This window comes from Heliangelus exortis, chromosome Z, assembly GCF_036169615.1.
Source record: "Heliangelus exortis chromosome Z, bHelExo1.hap1, whole genome shotgun sequence".
NCBI classification, from domain to species: domain Eukaryota; kingdom Metazoa; phylum Chordata; class Aves; order Apodiformes; family Trochilidae; genus Heliangelus; species Heliangelus exortis.
The window spans coordinates 48,876,397-48,901,510 of record NC_092454.1 but is presented as its reverse complement, the minus strand read 5'-3'; the positions used below and the strand labels follow the sequence as shown (position 1 = coordinate 48,901,510).

General features: G+C 39.5%; 1 protein-coding gene and 1 long non-coding RNA gene across 2 annotated transcripts in view; one reads left to right on the top strand and one right to left on the bottom strand.

Annotated features, from left to right (window-relative positions):
• The window catches only part of LOC139790087 (uncharacterized), a 226,186-nt gene that overhangs the window by 101,655 nt on the left and 99,417 nt on the right, over positions 1–25,114 (bottom strand). The gene's annotated exons all lie outside the window — the stretch shown is intronic.
• Positions 1–25,114, top strand: part of GLIS3 (GLIS family zinc finger 3) — a 138,348-nt gene that overhangs the window by 106,571 nt on the left and 6,663 nt on the right. Inside the window, 3 exon segments of the mRNA XM_071731370.1 lie at positions 14,715–14,856; positions 21,199–21,367; positions 23,798–23,979. Coding sequence (XP_071587471.1) covers positions 14,715–14,856; positions 21,199–21,367; positions 23,798–23,979 — 493 coding nt within the window.

The following is a 25,114-nucleotide window of genomic DNA, read 5'->3' as shown; positions in this document are numbered from 1 at the left end:
GGATTGTCCTTCCTGTGTTTCATTCACTATATGATTTTGCTTTTTTGCTGTTCAACTTTGTGCCAAACAGTTTAAACCTGAGCCTTCTTACTCCTCGGCTGCCTCTTTATGGGTACACTCTAGACTTAAAATTGCTAATTTTTTCATCCCAGTTTGGTAAGTATTTATTTTTGCTCATTGATCACCTGAGATACATTGGCATATGGAAGGGGAAATCTCCACAAGCCAGATCTCCACAAAAATAAAAGAAAAATTGAGGTATCTACCCAACCAGATACTTAAAACATGGATAAAATTTCCAGTGAATAATTTTTCAAGGTACAACATAGTTACTGGGCCTTTGAAAACTTCTAATTTCTAACTAACATCATATTTTGGTATTTGAAACATATCCAGGCAGTAATAATAATAAAAAGTACAACACAATGAACCTTTTAATGCAGAATTAATGTTACTTATGACTTTAATTAAAAGTGAAAATTGGCTTAATGTCAAAGAATTCTTTACAAAAATGTGAATTAATCAAAAACAACCATAAAAATTTCAAGGTGATGGAGACAAGCAGTTCCAAAGGGATAATGGAGAAATAGTTTCAGCCCTAGGGATCTATTCTGTTGAGAAGAATGAAACCCTTTGCTGTCACACCCCGTTAGTCATGGATTCACTTAATATATTGTGCTCGACTGCTTTTAGTCCCCCTTTTAACCTCCCCTCACACTCTAAGTGACATCATGGTGGTGTCTTAAGTTGCTGGCTTTCCAAGACTGTACCTGCAAATGTGTCTTTGATGTTGCATAGCAGGAGGAAGTATATTCATAACAGCAGTATCAGCTACTTGCTGTGTTAAATATTACATTGAGTCTCCAGACCAGTTTTTCTAGATCTGTCTCCAAAGCTTTGACCCTCTTCTTGGCCCTCCACTCTGGGGCCAAATTATGTAATGTGACAATGATAAATTTCCACCTCCGAATTACTTTAAGCAGCTTTTGTTCATATTTGTTTACGGCTTACCCTGTAAGGCAAAAATGCCTTTTCTGCAAATCTTGTAAGCCAGCCACTGTTCCCTGTTTCCCTTTGCCTCCCAAACTTCAGCCACCTCCCTCCAACCACCAGCCTCTTGCCACTGTCTCCAGGTGATGGGTTGAAATCCTATAGAGCAAGAAGATCCTGGCACAAATCCATTTAATGCAGGCAGTTTAGTGGACAGTGCAATAAACTTCCCTTTACCTTTCAAAGGAAAGCAGAAGAGTGTAGAGAGCTATGTTTGCTTTTGTCCTCTGTGTAATTTATAAAATTCTTCATGAACATGAGGGCAAACATGTACACAAATACCATGCAAACACTTGGGAACAGATGCTGAAAATGTCTAGTAAAATATTTTAAGTACAGTCTCTATGTATTATAATACCCAGGCTGTAATTTTAAAATATTTCAGTGGGATAAAAAGCAGCACTTCTGTCAAGAAGTGAGAATTACTGTCTGTGCTTGGATTTCATCTTCCCTTGGGGAAGATGGATGGACATCTAAGCAGGGAACTCAGTGATAGGAAACCAGACAGCACCTAAAACGAGAGCATGAAGTGATGCTGAGAGGAATGCTAATGCATATCTTGGCCCTGGACTACAATTATTCTTTAAACCTGTCCTATTCTTAGTCATCTCCTTTCAACTCTGAAAGGGCAACAAACTTAAAATATATATTGTAAGTTGAGCAGTTACCAAGCTGGGTGGTGCACTCAACACACTAGAAGGAAAGGATTTTGTGCTGAGGGACCTTGACAGGGTTGAGAGGTGGACCTGTGAAAATTTCATGGAGATCACCAAGGCCAAGTACAATGTCCTGCACATGGGTCAGGGCAATCCCAAGCACAAATACAGGCTGGGCAGAGAATGGATTGTGAGCAGCCCTGAGCAGGAGGGCTTGGGTGTGAAAAGCTGAACATGAGCCAGGTGTGAGTACAACCATATCCTGGATTGCCTCAAAAGAAGCATGGCCAGCAGGTCAAGGGAGGTGATTCTCCACATTTATTTGGCTCTCGTGAAACCGCTCCTGAAGTACTGCGTCCAGTTCTGGGGGTGTGATGGCAGGATATGCATGTTGGACCAAGTCCCAAGGAGGGCCACAAAGATAATCAGAGGGCTGGAGCACATCTCCTTTGAAGACAGGCTGAGAGAGTTGTCCAGCCAGGAGAAGAGGAGGCTCCAGACAAACCTCACAGCAGCATTCCAGGACCTGAAGAGGGCCTACAGGAAAACTGGAGAGGGATTTCTACAAGGGCAGGTAGTGATAGGACAAGGGCCAACAGTGTCAAACTGGAAGACGGTAGATTTAAATTAGACATTAGGAAGAAATTCTTTCCTTTAGGGGTCTTGAGACACTGGAGCAGGTTCACTAGATAAGCTGTGAATGGCCCATCCCTGGGAATGTTCAAGGTCAGGTTGGATGGGGCTTTGAGCAACCTGGTCTGAAGGGAGGTGTCTCTAACCATGGCAGTGGTGTTGCAACTACATAATCTTTGAGGTCCATTCAGACTCAAGTGTTTTGTTTGATTCGGTAATTGTAAACTGATGTTAAAATAATCTTAAGGCTGCCTACTTAATTTTTCGTCCTTTTTCTGTCTCTCATTCTATTTTTATAATCCTTTTCTCTTTCAGTTTCCTTTCTTATTCTATCTTCCGCCTGTGTAGCTTGCAAAGCAACTACACATGGGATATGCAACCCAAAATGAACATCTGTAGGCGGCTGATGTGTGTATACCATGGTAAGACCAGTCCCAGGACTTTATTCCACCCCAGACACTCCTGTATTTTCTCATCTTTTACCCAGTTTCTTCCCTTTTTTTTTTTCCTTTTTTCCTGTTTTTTTTTCTTTTTTCTTTCAGACCTCATAATAATTTAGGATCTTATGGACCTTTGCTATCCATCTAACATCAATAATTTCCTCACAGCTATTCAGCCTTTTTGATCTTTCATGCATTTTCAAGACAGACCAGGACCAGAAAGAGAAATGAATGTTTTTCTGTTCCTCATGGAAATTCTAAAAAGGAGAAAAATCCAGTCACTTTCTGAACTAACAGCTTTTATATGAAGGTGGGCTTTAGCAGCCTGAACTGATGTTTCCCAAAATCAATGGTAAACATGGAGGATTTTTGGAAGGAAAGGACAAGGATGAAAAGTTCACAGGTTGAAATAGCTATTTTGTTTTTTCTTTCAAATACTAGATAAAACAATATAGTGACTTGGCTTGCTTTGAGGCAGTGCAGAGGTTCAGAAGAAAGGTTAGAAAAACAGAATTATGAGTGAGGCAGGTATTTGCTTCAGATATTCTGCATATTACTTACAAGACACCAGCACTATTTTCTGACTTCATGAAACCGGAAAACCATTTATGTGCTGGTACTTTTTGTTCTGAGTATAGACAGACTCTTACATGAAGTCAGGGTGAATCATTATGCCTATTAGATGCTGTAGATCTTACTGGTAGAACAGCTTTAATAAGGAAGGCTTAAGTATAGAGTTTTGCGTTGGTATCTTCAACAGGGCTGAGTAGTTCTGTTCCTTGAGTCATTCAGTGACTGACTCAAGTTAAAAATAGGGCACTACTTGACCCAAGTAAGCTTGTTTTCCCTTTCAGAAAACACTTACTTTATGTTTTCAGTAAGCAGTACATTTCTCTCATCTACAAATTGATGGTACTGAATTCAAAAATATGAATCCTTAGCTTTTTAAATTTTTAAGTATTATTATTGAAGTTATTATTATTGCTGAAAATTAAACTAGGCAAGATAGTATAAACAAAATCTAGAGCCTTCACTGTTACATATCCAGTAAATTGGAACCAATATGGAAGGTAAGTACTACTCTTATGGTCTTCACCAAGATACAATGGTTGTAAAATATAGCACTCAACCTTGTACATTTACAAGAATATTTTTTATCATACAAGAATACCATGAAAAACATTTTGCTATTTCTGCAGTGATCTTGCTGAAGGAGTCTGTATTTCTAAACTTAAAGAAAATGTTAAATTGACTTCTAAGTACTATAGTGTAAGACCCCCTGTGAATGAAGTGGGCCTCCATTGGCTTTGTGTAGATATTGCAGTGAATATCTGCATGAATGTATGCAACATGTAATGCCTTTTTTAAAGGCTTTCTTTTTTAAAAAAAGAAAGTAATTTTCAAACAAATTAGAGGTAATTTTTGAAAAAGACAGAAGTTTTCTTTAATTTCATACAGCTGTTTGGTAAGGAGAAGATAATTTTAGTAACATCTACTTTATCATCTGGATAATGCAGTGTTTGTGCTTTTAGATATGTTTTAATTTTATCCATAATTATACCAGTGAAAAAGTGTTGTCGTGTATAATAGTTCTTTTAACCAGCGTGTTCTTCCAAAAAAAAAATAAAAATTAAAGCATTGTTTCCAATTGATAAAGGAGACTGTAGCAGATAAGGATATAACTCGTTAACTTCATCTTTGTGGAAAAAAGGACAAGATAATTTGAACAGTTAAGATAAACAGGACCACCTAAAAGGAATGTAAAAGTCTTAGTCTGAACCTTGAACGGAAAGACAGTTTATACTAAGAAACATAATCTTTCATCTGACCATTCTTTGATTCTCTGGCAGTTTTAACAGTGCCCAGATTGTCTTTGATGTCACTGCATAAATTAATTATGGATCAGATACTTTATACAGACAAACTTTGAGATGCTGAATGCTTACCTGACAATTGCATCCAAAAGCTGTCAGTTTCCTGGAGACCTGCATCTTCTTAGCTCATGAAAATGCATCTTGAGGAATGGATGCATGGATTCAGCCGGCCAGATACCTTAACACCTCAGGAGATGTGTAGCGTAGTGAGTGATACTCCCAGGTCTCTACTGGAGTTTTCAATACTATGCAAAGGAGCTTGGATAAGCTGAAGTGCACACTGTTTAGTCTTAACTATATTTTGCTCCTTGTTTATTTATTTTATTTGTACTTACTCCAGTACTAACATAGCAATTATGTCTGTTTTCCTGGCACAGAATTTTTATACTGTGTCTTCCAGAAAGCAAATATTATAGAGGCATGGCTCTGTAAAAGGCAGCCCAAAGGACATTTCTGAAAGTTGTCTACACTTGGTGGACATTCTTTTTTAATTGTATCTATATGGAACATCTGTCAAATCACTAAGGAATGAAAGGGGTGGTTGAGAACTCAGGAGATAAGGGAATTTTGCACAGACTTCCAAATTGGTTAAAATTTGCCTAGTAATTGTCCTTTTTGACACATATTGATCAATTGCAAAATGATGACTGATTGGTGGCTTTTGAGTAGTTGTCAAAACATCCTCCCAGTAAAGATGAACTCTGCCAAGATTGTTCCTGTAATATATGGTTGGAAGGAGAAATTTTCAATTGTTACTGTGTTGAGGAAGAAAGAACAGGAAATCAGAATCTCTTTAATCCTTATTTTTTCAGAATTTTTTCCTTGTTGTTTATATTGTTCTTTCAAAAACCAATCAGGTAGCAATGGCTGGAAGTTTATGGAATACTTTCCTGATTGGAATAAGCTAAAAAGGTGCTACACTGCACTGCTGAGATGAAACTGGCTTTGTTAACTCCTTCAGCTGCATCCGCTCCTACCTCAGATTGTAGCATGGGCTGAGTAAAGCAGAGCAGCCCATGCTGTGTATGGAGCATGTTGGAAATAATGAAATAAGAACATAGGTCACCTGGACAAAGCAATCCCTGGGACTGCCTTGTAGAGTGGCCTGTGCTGACCTCAACCAGAATTCCCATCTGAACTGGAGGGGGTTTTACAGAGGCCACATTTCACAGCTGGTAATGATCCTGCAGATGCTGCTCTTCTGCCACTTTGCAAACCCTGTATTAGCAAAAAGGGGACATAAAATCTCCACCTTCAGAGGGAGATCTCAATAACTGAATTTTTCTGAAGCCTGATGATTTTATATGTCTTTTATATTTTGTCTCATAGATCCCTCTTATCTCTTATGTATACAAACTTCTCTGTCTTGCAATGAGCACATGACAAGAAATAGGAAAAAAATAAGTGCTTAAAGACATGATATCCCACTATGGAACAGTATTTCTCTGGAAGCAAGTGGTTTTATTACAAGTTAATTTGGAATTTTCTATAAAGCTTTGAGAGAGTGTCTGCTTTTGTATTTTGTATTCATGTTAGCAAATACACTGTTCTCTCATCAAAATAATACAAAGCTCTGACTTCTTACAGTGCTGCATACTTCTGGATTGCTCACTTTGTATGGTGATTTTATCTAACTAGTACCTTTGGTTTATTTAATTTTGCAACTTTCTACTATATTTTCCTTTCATTTCCTCCCATTTCTCAGTATTTGGACTAGGCTTTTTTTGTTAGGCAAGCAACACAATCTGTTTCTTGCAGGAAATAAAATAATTTTTTTTTCTATTTTTTCTAACACAAAATGTTTAATTTATGAGGAGAAAGCAAGCCACGGAGGTTTAGAACATTACATCATTGGTATTTCAGCAGGTTATTCAGGCACTAAGCTAGTTGCCAGTGACATTGTCCATTGTGTGACTATTAGTCTGGAGAAAGTGCTCTGTGAACACGTGCCTCGTGGGGAGCAGTCAGATCCTACATTATGAGCCCTGTTTGCTTCTGCATCTTTCAGGTTTTACTTGGCCTTGTTCATACTCTTAGTTCAGATTTCGCTTTTGAAACTGCAAAAGGAAGAGAATGGATTGAAAAGGAGGCAAATCTTTTGCTTGCTTTGAGAGCAGTTGAGCATGAGGATATTTTCCCTCATTTGTTCTCTATGGAGTCTGTTTAAAAGACGTCACGAATGCAAAAAGAAGTGAATTCAGGGGCAAAGGGTCAATGAGCAGTGCCCATGACAACGAAGAAACTGTTCTGCAGAAAAAATGCAGTGAAGAGTAAGTGTTTTAATCACTAACTTTAATCCATTTACTTCCTGTTTTCAAAATGAAATATAAATCAGACACCATGGCATGCACCGATTTTTCCTGAAAGGGATGTTGACAAAACAGGATTAGGAATGGGCAGCAGCATTTAAGGAATTTTATAACACAATTTATTTTTTTTTTTAAAAACCTTTTGATAGCACAAATGACCAATGGTTTTGAGCATGGGCAGTGAGAAACAGGAAAACAAACTGAAAGAAATGGGGGGGCTGTGTGGGGCTGACCACCCCCTGGCTGCTGCGGTGGCAGTGATGTGCACTGTGGTGGGATGCACAGGTTGTACCTCACAAGGAAGCTCCAGCATGGGGCTGGGCTCTGCACTGCTAGCAGTGTATGTAGAGCTCTGCTCTCCAGTGAGGAAGAAATAGCAAACCCTCCCACTATGGTTTTCATGGTGCTCTGGCAGCTGTGGCAGTTCTTACGAGCAGGAGTGTGTTGGTTCTCTCTGTTGTTAACATTTGCTGTTTCATATCATGGTGCCTGCACGTGGTTTCTGCCCTAAGTTTCTACTCCTGTGAGCTTCAGCATCGTGCTATGTTGAAATGTTCACCCAAGGCATTAAGTGCTGTCATCATTGTTACATTTGCACACAGGGCAAATAAAAAATAGTACAGATTGTCTCAAAACCCTGTAAACAGCATTCAGCTGGTGTGCATAGCATTTTGTATTCTTTAGTTTCATTTTTGATAGCAAACAAATAAAATGGGGTTCATAGCAAACCCATTTTTTCTGTATTTGTTTGTCTTCACTGCCCTGCCACAATATATGCGTGAAGGTGGACTTCAGACAAAAGGAGCCCTTCTTTCTTTAGGAGCCTTAGGAGTCCTGGAAGTCACAGGACATTCTTCAAGGACATAGTATTATCTGCCAGAAGATGAGCCAGCAAGGAAGAAGATTGGTCTGGCAGAAAGAGAGCTTCTGTTAGAACTCAGAAGAGAAAAAACAGTTTATGAGCTTTGGAAAAAGGGGCAAGCAACTCAAGAGGACAACAAAGATGCTGTGACATTGTGCAGGAATAAAATTAGAAGGGCCAAGCCCAACTAGAAGTTAACCTGGCTAATGCAGTAAAAGGCAGTAAAATATGTTTCTACAAATGCATATACAACTAAGGGAGGGCTAAGGAGAATCTCCATCCACTCTTGGATGTTGGAGAAAATATAGTGACAAAGGATGAGAAAGAGGCTGACGTACTTAATGCCTTCTTTGCCTCTACTTTTATTAGCAAGCCCAGTTGTTCCCAGGGTACCCAGCCCCCTGAACTTGAAGACAGGGGCAGGAAGCAGAGTGAAGCCCCCATAATCAAGGGGAAATGGTCAATGGCCTGCTGCACCACTGACACAGGTTTATGGAGCTGGATGGGGTCCACCCAAGGGTACTGAGGGACCTAGCAGAAGTACTCATCAAGACCTTCTAAGTGGGTGAGGGAAAGGCTGTGTATGTTGTCTTCCTAGACTTTAGTAAAGCCTTTGACATATTTCTCATAGAATTCTCTTGGAGAAATTGTCTGCTCATGGCTTGGACATGCGTATGTTTCACTGGGTAAAAAAACTTCCTGGATGACTGGGTCCAAAGAGCTATGGTGAATGGAGTAAAATCCAGTAAAATGACTGGTCACAAGTGGTGTTTCCCAGGGCTCAGATGGGACAGGTTCCTTTTAATATCTTATTCAATGGTATGGATGAGGGGATCGAGTGCAGATCGAGTTTGCAGATGACACTAAATCGGGGAGGAGTTTTGATCTGCTTGAGGGTAGGAAGGCTCTGCAGAGGGCTTAGGACAGGCTGGGTTGATGGGCCAAGGCCAGTTGTATGAGGTTCAACAGAACCAGGTGCTGGGTCCTGCACTTGTGTCACAACAACCCCGTGCAATGTTACAGGCCTGTGCGAGAGTGGCTGGAAAGCTGCCCAGGGTAAAAGGACCTGGGGGTGTTTATCAACAGCTGACTGAATATGAGCAAGCATTGTGCTCAGGTGGCCATCAGCATCCTGGCTTGTACCAGGTATAGTGTGCCCAGCAGAAGGGAAGTGATGGTGCCTCTGTACTCAGCACTGGTGAGGCTGCACCTTGAGTGCTGTGTTCAGTTCTGGGCCCCTTACTGCAAAAAGGACATCAAGGTGCTGGAGAGAGTCCAAAGAAGGGCAGTGATGCTGGAAATAAACCAAACTATTTCTCATATAAGAATAATATCAATCAGAAGAAAACTCACTTTTCTACAGGCAATACAGGTAGAATTAATTTCAGTGTCACCCTTCTTAATCTAATAGTGTTCTCCTCTCATAGTTCTACTTTCAAATCAGAATATCTTCCTGATTTGAAAGTTAACAAAGTTGGCTGATTGTGTATATTCCAAGTACTTTTTATTTTTAATGCAAGAGGCTGAAGAATATTTTTTGTATCTTTTCCTGATTTATGCTAGGTCACAAAGCATTGAACTCAAATGTTTGTAGCAAATCTTTGAGAAGAACAAAAATAACTATTTCTTGTTTAGAACCTAACAGGCTGCCCAGTGAATATCTCTGGAGATATTAAAAACCCACATGTTTGCATTCCTTTGTGACCTACACTAGGTGATCCTGCTCTGGCAGGGAGGTTGACTCAATGACCTCTCGAGTTCCCTTCCAGTCCTAAACATTCTGTGATTTTTGTGATCTGTAGTGTGCAGACAGGCTAATTTAACCTGATTTTTTATTCTGTATTCCTGAACAAACATTTAACTGAAACAGAATGAAGTAGCAGATCAAAATAGCGTGCATGAGTATCTGAAACCTTTAGTAGACAAATAGTGGCATGCTGAATGCTATGGCTATCTAGAAATCCTGCCCATATTCCTCACTGGAAACAGTTTATTAAGGAAGTTCTTTTGTCTGCATTGCTTCTTTGCACCAAGATACTTGAATCTTCCAGAGGCAAGAATTAGGACACTTAGCCAGGGCAAACTTTTCTTGTCTGTTGTCAAAAAAGTTTAGTGCTGTGCAAGAAATCACAGGGCTTTGAAGCTGATCTGCAAGAGTAAAGGTGTGACCTAGCAAGCAAGCCTGTAATATGAGTAAACACTTTCACATAGGGTGGCTCCATCCTGAACTTGTAATTTTCAAGTGTCGCGTCTGTGTACTGCCAACGTTATGGTGCTAGCAGGACACAATTTTACTGTAACCATGTAAGTAAAATTAAATTCTAGCTACTTGAGAAAAACTAGTAAAATATGTAGCTTTGTGTAGACAGGTCATGGATCCCTCCCCCAGTGCCAATTTAACTTACAGACAGTGAAAATGAGTGGAAGACAGCTGGCTTGTTCATTACTTGACAAATAGCACTTAGTAAACTTAATACACAGACTATATGAATAAGAGAAAGACTTCCTTGGCTTTATAATGAGAACAAAAACACATTTATAAAGCTATTGCAGTTAATGTAAAACAATTCCTCTTCATGAAATATTGAATGTCTTTTTGCTTGTTTTAGACATGGCATACACAGATCTAACCTGTGTCAAAACTGACTTTAACCAACGTCTCTTTACACATGAAAATACTCTCCTAGGTGTGCAATATACAAACAGTCCATTAAGCCTGCTTTCATGAAAGCAAAATTTAAAATGCTGTGACTCAATGATGTAATTAGCATGTGTGAAGGGCTGGAGGAGTCTGGACTTTGATGAAAAATTACTAGCAATAATCTGAGTATATACAGGCAGATTTTGAAGCTACTCATATACATTTTGTGCTGTTTGAAAGCAAACTAACAATATTTCAGAAATCCTGAGCTAATTCTCTTCTGACTAAACATACTCATTAACACGTATGTGTTACATTTTCCTTAATGTTTTCGAATGTCTATTGAGCAGGAATAATGATGAAGAAACTATCCAGATTGTACAAAAAAATATTGATCTCATAAAAACAATTAATAAAGGAATTTTCTTTTGAATACACTAATTCTCTTGAATTATGTTATGCATCAAATCAACAGCACATCTTTGCACTTGAACATAACTATAACAAAAAAGAAAACTGAGAACTGCCTTCTATTACTCCTGCTTGTATAATTTAATCTCAGGTAATTATTTAATCATATCTAAAATGTACAGGAGTAGAATTTCCATCCTTTGTTCTGAAAGCCAATAAACATTAGCTGATTGTCACAGAAGTAAAGCAATTTTAAATCATGACCGACAGTGATTTGTTTTGTATATTAGAAAAAAATGCCACATTGTGATAGTGGGAATGTTTTTGATTTCCTCACACAAAACTTCAGAAGTCTGCCTTACAACTGAGCTGATAAAACCTGAAAATCTATTATTTAGAGGGAATACAATTCATGCATGGAAATTGTTAGTTGACTTGCATCTTGGTGAGCCCTAAATGTAGGCTACATTACAGCACAGAGAAGGCGTCTGTTTTCAGCATGGCAAAATTGTGAAGTCCCGAATTAATCATTCAGCAAGGTAGCTTTCCAACTTTATAATTCTCAAAAAGAGATTGGCAAGTTTTCAGTCCCAGTGGGGTTGTCGTGGTGCTCAGCTGAGTGATCATGGGGGAAGCAAGGTAATCATGGTTGAAACGTGTTGCAGGTAGGATGCTGGGAAATCTGTGATGGGATTTGATTGAAACAGAAGTCAAAGAGAGTGTCAGCTGCCCTTTATGGCTGGTTAATAAGTCTGCAGTCTACTCTGGAAAATAAATGCATTGTGTTTAAAACAAAGCAAGGCACAGACTGCAGCATTTAGGTCTGGTCAATTATTATTTCTCTTTTACAGCTTTTTAAACTGAAGGTAAAATTTTAGGGATCTAATGAGTGATTGATTTATCTTCTAGTTTTTAGGATTATCTGTCTTTTTGTTGATTGTTCTGTGTTTCATCACATGGTAACAAAAACAACAGATTTCCCTGCTTTTGACAAAATTTAGAACACTGGTTTTAGTTAAAACTTCTTATAGGTTTTCTATGAATTATGCAAAAATATTTGAGCATTTTTTACCCTGCATGTCTTTACAGAAGAAATCGATGCTTTAATCAGCCATGCTGGAACCATTGTCTGTTTTTTTTTTTGTGGTGTGTTTTGTTCCCAAAAGACCACAACTTGTGCGAGACCTGTTAGAGGTACAGGCTGATTCATACGGAGGAAAGGTTCAGAGGGTGAGCTTTAGGTTGTGTCAGAAGGAGTACCCAGTACCAAAGCATGGTTTCTGTCTCTCCCAAGGGAAAACAGTAATGGTGGGGAATGGGATTTTCCAGAAGTTCTGGAAAAGCAGCTGTGATATAATGGCCCTTTCTGCTTAAGCAAGGTTACCCATTCATGGTCCTGCTCTGCTAAGCAGCAGAGTAGAAAAGAGGTTCCTCTGCCCCATGCTCTGTACTGTTTCTGATGCTGTCACAGTAGTTACTCTTAAAAAGCCACTCATATACACATCCTGCAGTCAAGGACTATGAAGATATTGACAGCATCTATTAGTCTGGTGAGACTTTATAGAAGACCCGTGGTAGTATTTCTTGTGGAAACTGGAATTAGCATTGGTGTCTGCAGTTACACAAATTAGTGTCACACCCACCTCCATCTCAGGATATTTCATTATATGTATGTTAAATACATATAGTGTCATTCTAAAATTATGTATTGTAATATGCAATGCATATTTATGTGTGCAAGTTTATAAATCTATACTTGTAGCCCTTGTGGTTGTAAATATGAATCAATAATAACCAGTGTACAGATTTAGAATCTCTCAGTGTTTGTTTTACTGGTTTTGATTTTCTGTTATTGGTTTTGGATTTTGTTGTTTTTTGTAAGCATTGACTATTGGGCAAATACAAAGCAAATATCCTGAACAGATAGTAAATACAGAAAAATAGAAAAATGTGTTAAATAGGCTGTTGCTGTTATTTAATACATGTAACTGATGTGTAAATATTTAGCTCTTCTTTCCTTATTCTGCTCTCTGTTTCATCCATATGAATGATCTCTGATCATAAAATGTTGAACAGTTTCTAACTCTATTTTCACAATAGATTCCCTAGACATTTAAAGTGACATAATGGTCATTAATAATTTAACTGGGAAGAATGTGAGTCTGGATATATCTGGTATTTAATTTCCCATGCACTTATTTTTATGAAAATACCCACATTATTAGTGATATCAGTAAAACCAGAATAATTAGGGCATAATAGCAGACACGCATACCTGCGACACTGGAAGAAATATTTGGATTTTTTACAGGTTGTAAATATGGATATTAAATTACATGCATTTGTCGGGGTATTTCTCCCTTACTCCATCCCTTTTCCCACTCAGTTTACCCTCTCTCTACAGAATTCTAGAGTAACAAGTTCTGGAATAATAAATATACCTCACAAAGGAATTTTTGGGGGATTTGAACTTAATAGTGACTCACTTAAGTTTTAAGAGAAGCAATAATCTACAGCATGCAGTGTGTGCATAGTTGCCATAAGTTGCATGTAGCTCTACTAGAGGCATCCTACCTCACATGTTTATGGTGTGAAAGGCCAACTTTCCACCCTCTTGCAATATTTTTGTACTAATAAATATCATCTGAAGCAGTTTGAATGATTACCAGCATCTTGGGGCACAGTAAGGAGTTTTCTCACAGTTGCACTCACAATCTTTCCCTGCTTTTTCTTAATTTCTGAGTATAGAATGGACAGAAATTTCTTTTGTTGTTGCTCTTCCTCCCCCTAGAAGTTTGTTAGAGCAGCTAGGTTAAGCTCTGGTTACTGTTACCTGCCCACTTTTCATGGCATCAGAGAGGAGAAGCCTCAGTTCCATCTATGATTCCCAGCAACCTGCAGCACCATCCATCTGCCAGAAACCTTATCTGCAGTTCCATTGCAACCAGGACAGCCTTGTGCCAGGGGGCTGCAGTAGGCTTTCTCCCTTATTTTGGTTCTGGGTTATTTATTATTTTCCTTGTTGTTGTTGTTTGTTTGGGGTTTGTTTGTTTGTTTGTTCTTTTATGGGATTATAGCCTCAGGGTGTGACTCCATGCAATTTAATTCAAAGGAAAACTTCTTAAGAATTTTTTTCTTAATTGTTTACTGCTGGACCAGTCAGATAACCAAAATTTCCTGTTGATGGATCAGGTACCAGACAAGTGGCCATGCATGCAGCTGGGATTAATGGCAGTGGTAGAGTACTCACTTTCAGAACATTTCAGCCATAATGTGAAATAGATACAGTCCTAGTCACTTTAGCAATGTGGTCTCGAGGCAACTTTGGTACATATAAAGTGGTACCATTTCCATCCTGACCACTCCTGGCTGCTTGCTCCTAGTCCCTCATTTCTACTGCCAGCAGCACCTTTGCCTTTCTGGTCATTCAATGAGCCAGTTGAAGGCACCATGCCAGCAGGGAAGTCTTTGGGTTTTTTATAGTACCCCCCTGCTGATATAAAACGTGAGATATTTTATAAATCTCCATTGTCCACGGATTGGGACACTTTTCTCTTTTACAACATATGACAAGAGAACATACCTGCCCGAGGTCCTGTCTTTACGAGCAGCCTTTGTCATGAGCACAACACACTTGTTAAGCATCTGGAGGAGTTTCCTTCCTCAGATTCAAAAAATGCCTATTACAATGGAAGGATATGAACCAGGTTCCATTTCTTTCTCTAACCCCTCAACATTTTTTCATTATAATTTTCCAGTGTGATTTTTTTTTCCTTTCTTTCTTTTTTTGGTGGTCCTTGCTATAATAATTTCTGCATTTTTATCTCCTGTGTTTCAGTTGCGATCGAGCTCAGAGCTTGCCCAGGACATCCTGAACGACTACCTTGCAATCCAGCCCCTCCAGCCATCCCCATCACCAAATGATGCTGCAGATAGTACCATGGGATGCTCCCCAGGCCCAGCTCACAATATTTATCCAGGTATAGAAAAAGACAAATAAACAGCCTGCTATATATTACTGCTTACTTAAGATTAACGATGATTGTGCAGAGTAGGATGTAGTCTAAACTCGGTCTCATGAGAAAGATAGAACCTGCAAAGTAATATAAAAAGATTTTGAACAGATTTTTTCACCTTTCTCGAGGGGAGGCAGAACAAATTGTATTTTACCAATCAAAAGACCACTTCCCTGTAGATCTACATTGATAAACTTAATTGCTGCATTATGACTTCTCATGTTAGACTGTAAGTATGCCAATAGACACATTTATGCTACAAATGTGATTATCCTTTTTAATTGTTTCAGTAAAGTACCTGAGATTTTCATATTAAAATACATAACTCTGTCATACCTGGTTGAATGTGCAATTGTTATTCGCATTTCAGCTAAATTTGAAACATTTGACAAGTTACAAGCAGTAACACATTTCAAAGCTCAAGACAATGATGGGCACTTTAAAATGTAATATTTTAGTAGTTGTAGAGATACCTATTTCAACTTTCATGCAGGATGCATAACACCATCTTGTTCAACTTTTAATTGAGAACCAGATGTAGGAAGTGAAGGTTGCGGTGCTAAAAATGACATGATGTGAATTGGCTACTTGAATAAATTACTTTATTTTACTAAGGCCTGTAAACTTGCCAGTTCTATGCAATTTTTTTGGCAAGACTGTTGTGAGCTACACACTAGTTGGAGATTATGTAATTTTAGGTGAAAAGAAATTGGAAATGTAAAGCTACGATTGACTGTATCCTAACTTTTGAAATGTTTGGTATTACGTGTATCCTGTTAAATTTTAAAAGCCTCAGTCTGAGTATGAGTTATGTAGGGCATCTGTTACTTGAAGGGTTCAGAAATTTTGAAATTACCTGAAAATTCAGTTGCTTCTTTTATACTGTACTTTGAGAGGGAGTTGGTAGTGAGGAATACTGAGATTTAAAAAATTATTTACTGGCATTGTCCAGTGCAATAGGCAAGACTGAGAGAGACCCAGTTTTTCCTTTTCCTTTCAAGTCCCTAGACAGGATGGAAGCTAGGTGGAAACAGTGTGTTAGATGAGATGAGGGCAGGTTTTCAGAAATTGAGGACATTCTTATAGGAGATTTCCACTGGAAACCTGTTCTGGAAAACTCAGCTCTTTTACCAGTCTAGCTTCCAGACTGTGATTAAATGTCAGCTCCACCTGCTGGGTCAATCCAAACCTAGGCTGACAGTGTCATGAACAAACTGCTGCTCCATGACTTGTCATGATCCTAAGTGGATGAAAGATATTGCCTCCAGCCAGCCCCTAGCTGGCAACTGTCTGTAGTCATGATGTCCCACAGACTGCTTCTGAGACTGTGGCTTTACATTTTGTAATCTCATTCATGCCTTGTCTTTCTATACTTGGCATTACTAGCTGCAGAAATTATTTGATATAAACATTTGTTTGTTTTTTCCTTGGCACTGCTTCCTGTTGTATAGCCATTTTTATAGTATTAACATACTTCTAGCAGAATTAATTTATCTATGGGCAATATATGGGCTTTCCTATACATGTGTTCATAGCTATCTCTAACTTGACAAATTTTTAGTCACTCATGTTGCTCCACCTCAGTTAACTGTATGTATTCTGTCAGGTGGATGTGAATCCATGAACCACCCAATCAAGATGAAATTAATTGTTTTGTTAACTACTCTTCAAAGCTGCTACATGATAATAGACTGTGTGAATAAGTGGCATAAATCCAACAGGGATTGAATTATTTTACTGAAATGTCAACATGAGAATTATGCATGCACCAAGGAGAGAAGAGCAAAATATATGGAAGCTTAATGGTTCTGCCTTAGAGAAGCTACCCTTCAAACTTCTCTGAATAGAACATTTGTCCTAAATATGAAGAAAAACTTCAAGGCTTTCCTGAAAAATAGAATATGTGAAGGCTGAGGAAGCTGGTTCTCTTTAGCTTGGAGAAGAGGAGACTGAGGGGCAACCTCAATACTTATAAATGTGTAAAGGGTGAGGGTCAAGACGATGGAACCAGTGCTCGGTGCTGTCCAGTGAAAGGAGAAGGGGTAAGGGGTGCAAGCTGGGGCATAGGAGATTCCATGTAAATACAAGGAAAAACTTTTTCACTGTGAGAGTGACAGAGCACTGGAAGAGGCTGCCCTGTGAGGTAGTGGAGTCTCCTCTGGAGATGTTCAGGACCCACCTGGATGCAATCCTGTGTGACCTCCTTCAGGTGATCCTGCCCTGGCAGAGAGGTTGGACTCAATGATCTCTCGAGGTCCTTTCCAGCCCCTCGCATTCTGTGATCCTGTGAACTGTTAGGGACAGAATATTAGCTAAGATACATCTGGGATACATTTCAAGTAGAAACAGGAACAGATTTCCATTCTGGCAATGCTGTTAAATGAAACTTTTCTCACTTGAAGGTTATTTTTCTTATAATGTATGCACATTTAAAGCAAAGGCAGGTTTTCTCCTCTCCTAAGAGATTTACATAATAAATGTTTGAAAGTAATCTATTAGAAACACGTAAGGAATGTCAGAAGCAGACAGCTGCATCTTAAGTGCCTTTAATTTTTTAATATCATATAGTGCAGACTAGAATCCCTAAGGCTGAGATATTATAAAAATTGCAATTAAAAAAACCTTTATTTTTATTGTGCTTGGTTAAAACCTGGATCATTTTGTACCAAAGAATAAACCAGAATTCATCATTCATTTATAAATAGTTACTGTATGTCACACACTACTCCACTTCAGATCAAACAAATGCTATTATTAAAGCATGTCAAGTGCATGATTGTCCTTCTATTCACCAGTTTTACTTCTGGATTTATATTTTCCATTTAAGATGACTTAATGGTTCTTCAAAAATTGGCGTAATGGTTGGATTTACATTGTGAAGAACAATTACTCATGAGTCAGTACAGACCTTGTAAGCAAGAAAGTAACTGCACCACTTATAGTTCCTTTCTTCATGATGAGACAACTTGTTCACTGTAAGAGAAGAATCTGTCTTGAAAGGCAGGGATGAGATGTAAAGATGACACAGCAGGGATAACTTTAAATCCCAGTCCAGGTCCCGCTTTTGTTGCTTCAGGGATTTAATTATTTCTTAATTTTGCAATTAACTGGAAACTGGAGTTTCCACTGTAGCAACCTTTCTCAACTAATAATCAGCCTATGTAGACTAGAAAATATTTATCGTGTACAAAGAACATTACAAAATTTAAAACTCAGATATTTTCTTATTTATATTATAGGCTTTTTGGTAGCAATCCAGAGGTTTTTAGAAAGCATGATCTTACCATTTTTATCATAGGTCTTCAACTACCTATAAACTAGCTCCAATATTTTTATTCTGACTCTGATATTTTTTTCATAATGTCTGAATCTTTTAAAAATTACTCAAAGTGTTTTACTTTCTCTTGTACCAGTAGCGAGAAGAAACTTGTTTTAGGAAGGTTCATTATGCATCTTTCTGTGGGTGGTATGTTGGAGTCGGTGAACATGCTGGTTCCCTTGAGTATTTTTTCAGTTTCATGCCGTTCAGTCAGGTGTTTAATGCAATCAGGCACTGGAAAGATTATTCCTTTGTGTAGCTACTTCCTGCCATCACTTTAAACAAGCAACTTGCATCTAACAGCTAAACTATTAGAAAAACTTGCTATGCACACAGATTCCAAGAAAAAGTTGGGTGGGATGGTTGGTCTGCCTGAGGATAGCAAGACTCTGCAGAGGGATCTGGACAGGTTGAATTGATGGTCCGAGGCCAATTGTATGAGATTTAACAAGGCCAAGTCCCAGGTCCTGCATTTTGGTCACAACAACCCCATGCAATGCTACAGGCTTGAGGAGGAGTGTCTGGAAAGCTGCCCAAAGGAAAAGGACCTGGGGATGTTGGTCAACACCCGGATGAATATGAGCCAGTGGTGTGCCCAGCTGGCCAAGAAGGCCAACAGCATCCTGGGTTTTATATAAGGATCAGGAGGAGGGAATTGATGGTGCCCCTGTACTCTGGTGAGGCTGCACCTTGAATGCTGTGTTCAGTTCTGGGACCCTCACAACAAAAAGGACATGGAGGGGCTGGACTGAGTTCAGAGAAGGGCAACCAAGCTGTTGAAGGGTCTGAAGAGCAAGTTCTATGAGGAGAGGCTGAGGGAATCATGATTGATCTGTTTGGAGAAGGGGAGAGTGAGAGGAGACCTTATTGCTCTCTACCTCAAAGGAGCTTGCAGTGAGCTGGGTGTTGTCCTCTTCTCCCAGGTAAATATGATAGAACGGGAGGGAATGGCCAGTTGCACCAGGTATTGTACTAGATAGTTGAAAGATTCTATGTGATTTTGTACAAAGTGGTCAGGTTATCTAGAAGTTTCTTAACTAGTGTCCAGAGTTTTCTGTCAGTCTCTTAAGTTTAGCTCTGCTTGGGAAATGACCTGTCAATGACAATATTTGTGGATTGCCATAAGTCTGTTGACAGCCAATGGCTGAAAATATTTTTCTTCAACTGATATTTATAAGATTCAGGCAGTAGCTTGAGCCAATGCCCTGTCTTTACTAGGAGGTTTTAATAGTAATTTTAATAGTAGTATTTGCACTGGGAAGCAGCTGCCAGCATTGTTATTTCACTTCACTGGGTGTCCATGGATTGTGCTTTTTGTAGACTCATGGAACCATTAAAGTTTGAAAAGACCTTTGAGATCATCAAGTCCAGCTGTAATCCAACTACTAGCTAATCCACAACCACTAAACCATATCCTGAAGTGCCACATCTAAACCCTTCTTGAACACTTCCAGGGATGAGGTCAGCGCAGCATCGCTGCAGCAGAAGCTGCACTGTCAAAAGAAGTGTTGCACTGCCTGCAGGTGTTAATGGTCTCTTACACCATTAAGTATGATGCTGCTCTTGAAGACTTAATAACAAGACAATGTGTGAGCCCACATCTCTTCTGCCATGCTGTGATCATTTAACTTACTCTATGTACAATAATATGTTTTTGCAGCTAATATGTATGCTTTTTCTTCCTTGAATACCCTACTTGTCCCTCTAGTCCCTACTGTAATTAGATCTTTATGCTGTGATCTTTTCTCCATCAGAAAAGGGAAATTGCTTGGAAACCTACCCAAAAGGTACTACAGTAGCAGATACTGCTACGATGGTGAATCTTACAGTGGGCTTTAGGTTGCTTTAGTTCAGAGAAAGTACAGATGTGTTCCTGTACTTGTCTGCAGATAACCTTTTTCCAGGGACAGTGACAAAATCATGGTGTGATCACAGTTGGAAAAGACCTCTGAGATAACAGAGTCCAACCATCCACCGAGTCACCAGGTCTTGGGCAGTGCTGCAGGAACTTGTGCAGCCTGGACAAGAAATCTGCAAGCACAACTTATAAAATAGTTGCCTGAGAAGTAAACTAGGCCTTCTTTATAAAGAGGAAGAAATTACAATCAAACAGTGAGAGATCATTTTCATGTTGTAGATAGACCATTTGCTTTGTTCTTGGGGTTCATAAAATATTTAATATCATGTACTTGTCTGCCATTCAAAATCGACATAAACTACCTAATACAGATGTCAGTAAAAATAATTGAGTAACTCAATTTTCTGAAGGCTTAGGTAATCAGTGCTTTTCTTACCTTCTGACTGCCTCATTTAAAGACCTTCTGAAAATGACATTACAGGCTTTGGGGTCAACTAACTAGGCCATTTGGAGGAAATACTGGTTTTTACTTAATCATCCAGAACCTTTCTTCATTTGGAATGGATGTAAAAGTGACCTTATGAAACTGCTGATGCTAGTTTAAAATTTTTGTACGCATTACTGGAGAGTTAAGGGGAAATAATAGCACTATTGTAGTTTGGGTTGACCTCTTCAAGAAATTCAGGATTTTTACTGATGAAGAGACAATGTAGAAAGTGTTTCACTGCTTATGAAACTGTGCTTTCTGTTCGTGAGCTCCAAAAATAAACTAAGTAGGGAGTATTTGCCACCTTTTCTACAACAGAAAGCTATTCTACAACATTTGCAGCCTTATTTAGACAAAATTCCTAGGAGAAGGAGGGCAGCTTTGTAATTCGTGGTTTTATGAAATTATAATTTGGGAGCAGCAAAGATGGTTTAGAGGGTTTTTTTATGTTGGTTGTTTGGTTGGGGGGTTTGGGTTTTTTTGTCTTTCTTCTCTTTGGACAGAAAACAAAACTTCAGAAAATCCATTTAGTTGCTAAGAATCAGGACTGCAGCTTTAGGGGAAGTGTTACCCATAATATTTGGTTGGTTATCAATGCTATCACTGGCCTGATGAGGGTTATTTCTCTTCTTCTGCTTTCAGCAGCCCTGTTCACCAGCACACAGACAAGTGGAAGTGGAACAGCAGCAGGGGCAGTGTCCTTGTCCCACCCCAGCAGCCTTCCCTCCCCAGGACATAACATACAGGGTAGTCCTCTCCATCCTCATCCTCCCCCCCAGTTACCTCTTCTCTCAGCTGCAGACTCAGAGAGGTAAGACCAGTCCCTGTTTTTCACACTGATCCTGGGGCAGGACTGCCTTCAGAGCTGCTGGGATGGGTGGAAACTGACTTGTTGGCATGCAGAAAGTTGCTCATGGTAGCCCCTGGATAACCATTGCTCTGGGATTTACTGGTGGAAGGAGAGGTGAAAGTGATTTTGTTATCCCAGCCTCAGCAGGGGACTTTCCATCCATCTCTGTTTCAAGGACTTCCTCCAGTCTCCTCTTGATCTCCAACAATGCCTCAATCAAGGAAAGTCATACTGGCTGGGACACTAAATTTCTGAAGACCCCAGCCATATCTTAAAGCAAGGGCACTCTGAGATTCATATTTCTGTTTATTTGTTGTAGGAGAGTCATATTCCATCAATATTCTCCCAATACTAAGAATTTCTGCAGAGAGCAGGCTTTGGCTTTTTGGTTTTTTTGTGATTTTTTGGGTTTGGTTTTTGTTTTTTTTTTTTTTTTTTTTGGTTTGGTTTTTGGTTTTTGGTTTTTTGTTTTGTTTTGGTTTTTTAACTGACATTGTATGTAGACCAACAGACAATGACATGATTTTTAGTTTACTAGTTTGAAATCTGGATATGTAGTCAGGATTTACTTTATGCTGCTAAATACAAACTTCTTTTGTACACCAGTCTGCTATTTAATATCCCATTTCATTTGTCCCCACGCCTGGCCACACAGTTGTGAGCTTCTTTTGCCCTGGCTCTAGCCCTCTGTGCAAACTTGGGAGCTGACCATGCTCTCTGATCAGAGGCTTTTCCTTCCCAGTATAGTTTTCTCTCCAGTGCATGAATTTTTAAACGTCCCTATCCAACATTTGCCAGAGCATGATGGGACAGCACAGTAGCTATAACACATGTGAAGTTCATGATAAAAGAGTGTAATCTTCTCATTAGCCAATTTCTGAGGCAGTTACTGGCACAGGACTGTAGCAGATAACGTTCAGAGTAAGGCTTAACTCATTAAGTCCTCGAATGTGTTACAGACCTCAGGATACCGCAGTACTCTACAGAATACCAATAATAAAAAGCTAGTGTGGTACACTTCTGTCTCCTATTTTATCTGTATACATTCTTTAAGTGCTAATTCCCATACATGGAATTGCTTCGGATTAAAATGAAAGGTTCCAAGCAGTGTTGGTTTGATAACAGAACATACAGTACAAATTAAGGCAAATGTATAAAAGTAAAACCAACGCAAATCCTGCATCTTTAGTCTAATACAGTCCACTCACCTAGGGACCCGGCAGGTAGGCTGCTTTTACACCCCTTCATGGGTGGTACAATAGCTGTGAAGATGTGAACTGAACAAACCAACACTTCAGTATAAAAAGTGCCAGAGACAGCGTCTTTGAAAGGTGTGAATTATCCTGTTTATCCCATTCTCGTACTTAAGAGGACTGTGGGATTTAGGGGTGCAAGCAGGGCACTTGTTCTGCCCATGCTGTGCAGTCTCTGATGCGCTGCACGTGCCCGGGGTCATTTCAGAGGAAGGGCTGCCTGACCAGCACTCACTCCTGCAACCCAACCTGGCCTGGCTGCTTTTGGTGACTCTGGGGTCCAGACATGTGCCCCTTCCATTTTGAACAGCAGACTCAGGCTTGTGAGACTTGAGCAGACTCATACAACTAAAAGGAAATGTAGGTAAGAGTTAAATTTGCAGAGTCAGTAGAACCCTTGTGTAAAATCCTCAAAGTAGTGTGTATCCTTGTAGTGCCAGTGGTGACAAAGCTGTGCAAAACATACTAAGGAAGTGATGAACCTCAGTGGCACTTGAACCACCAAGTTCAGGCTAAATGGTTCTCCTCTGCTTGTCTTGTAAGTTTGTACTTTCAGTCCAGATGAACATTTTTATGTGGTCAGACTCTGCCCAACTGGAAGGAATCAAGCACTTGACTTTATATACATTATGTTGATCTCAGAGTGTTTACTTCCAAAATATTTAAAATATTTTTTCTGTATGTAACACAGAAGAGTTCACAGAACCTGAAACCTGAACCTAATATCTTAACTCCTCAGTGTTCAACAAGCAGAACTGACTACTCCTTCCAGTGCGGTAGGACAGCTGTTTATTGACAGACAGCATTGATGCCAAAGCTTTCCAATGGGATAGCTGGCAGTGCCTCCAAAATCAAGTCCTCTATGAGCTGTCTCCTCCTGTTAAAACTTAAACGCACACACAGAAGCTGAAACTTTACCATGTTAAGGGTGAATTTCAGTCTTATCATTTCCTAGTTGTCAAGTTTAGTGATAGGTCACCATTTAAAAATATATCTTCTAGTGGACTTCACACTTTTTCTTTTGGAAGTCCCTTGTCTATGCAATCTTATAAATATTTGAGTGATCTACATAAAGTAGAAACAATCCCTAGGGCTTATCTATTGGGGATTTTACAGTTTTGTGTTTCTGTACTCCTAGGTTTACTGCTCCAGCTCTTTCTCCTCACCAAATTAGCCCCCAGAGAATTTCAGTTCCACATCCTATGATGCAGAGACAGACTCAGCAGTCTCCTCACCTTCAACAGGCTGCAGGAATGCCTATAAAGACATACCAGCCAGAAGCAAACCCTTCTTGTCAAACAAATAGCCTCCATGTCCAAGGTAAGAAAGAAGAACCTTTATTGCCGATGACATATATTGAGAAACTCAAGATTTCCTTTATATTTTTCTACCAATGGAAGCAGTCCCTCTAGCATGGGGATGGGACAGGGCACTGCAGTCATGTTCAAGGGTGTGAAGGAGAGAAAGGTGGGTGACAGTCCTGTTTTACTCATAGAATCATAGAATAATCATGGTTGGAAAGACCTTCAAGGTACTTGAGTCCAACAGTCAGTCCTACACCACCTTAACCACTAAGTCTTCTCCTGAAGATCCACATCTACCCATTTTTTTACCACTCCAAAGGACAGTGACTCCACCACCTCCCTGGGCAACCTGTCACAATGCTTCACCACTCTTTCTGTCTTGCCATACTTGACCACATGTGAACAGGATCTGGGCCAGATGTTTTTTTTCCAGGAACTGGTAACCTTGTACAGCCTGATTATTACTAAAAGAACATTAAATTTACCAATGAATGTAAACAGCTATTGTTGGGCAGTGTAATACAGGGTGAAATATACTGTTTATTGTCAAATGACACATGCAAAGACATGCCAGAACAAGTCCAATAAATTTTTAGCATATGGAGCACGAAGGGAACCGGTTAGCCTTCCTAGTTCCGCAGTACAGTACATTTTACTGAATTCACTTTTTTCTGAATATTTGGCAAGAACTCATATTCTAGGAAGGTACACAGTCTTCCTGCCTGCAACAAAAAATGTATTTGAGTGCATGGGTGACTTTACCACCCACTTGCTTTTAGGATCACATGACAGCAATATGGCTTTGTGGCCAAGATGGCCAATGGTATCCTGGGGTGCACTAAGAAAAGTGTGTCCAGCAGATTGAGGGACGTTCTCCTCCCCCTCTGCTCTGCCCTGGTGAGACCACACTGGAATACTGTATCCAGTTTTGGGCTCCCTAGTTCAAGAGAGACAGGGATCTACTGGAGAGAGTCCAGTGGAGGGTTATGAGGGTGATTAAGGGACTTGAACAACTGAGAGAACTGGGGCTGTTTAGCCTCAAGAAAAGAAAGCTGAGACAGAGTCTGATTAATTAATGCATATAAAAATCTGAGGGAGGGATTATCAAGAAGAAGGAGTCAATCTTTTTTCAGTGGTGCCCAGTAATAGGA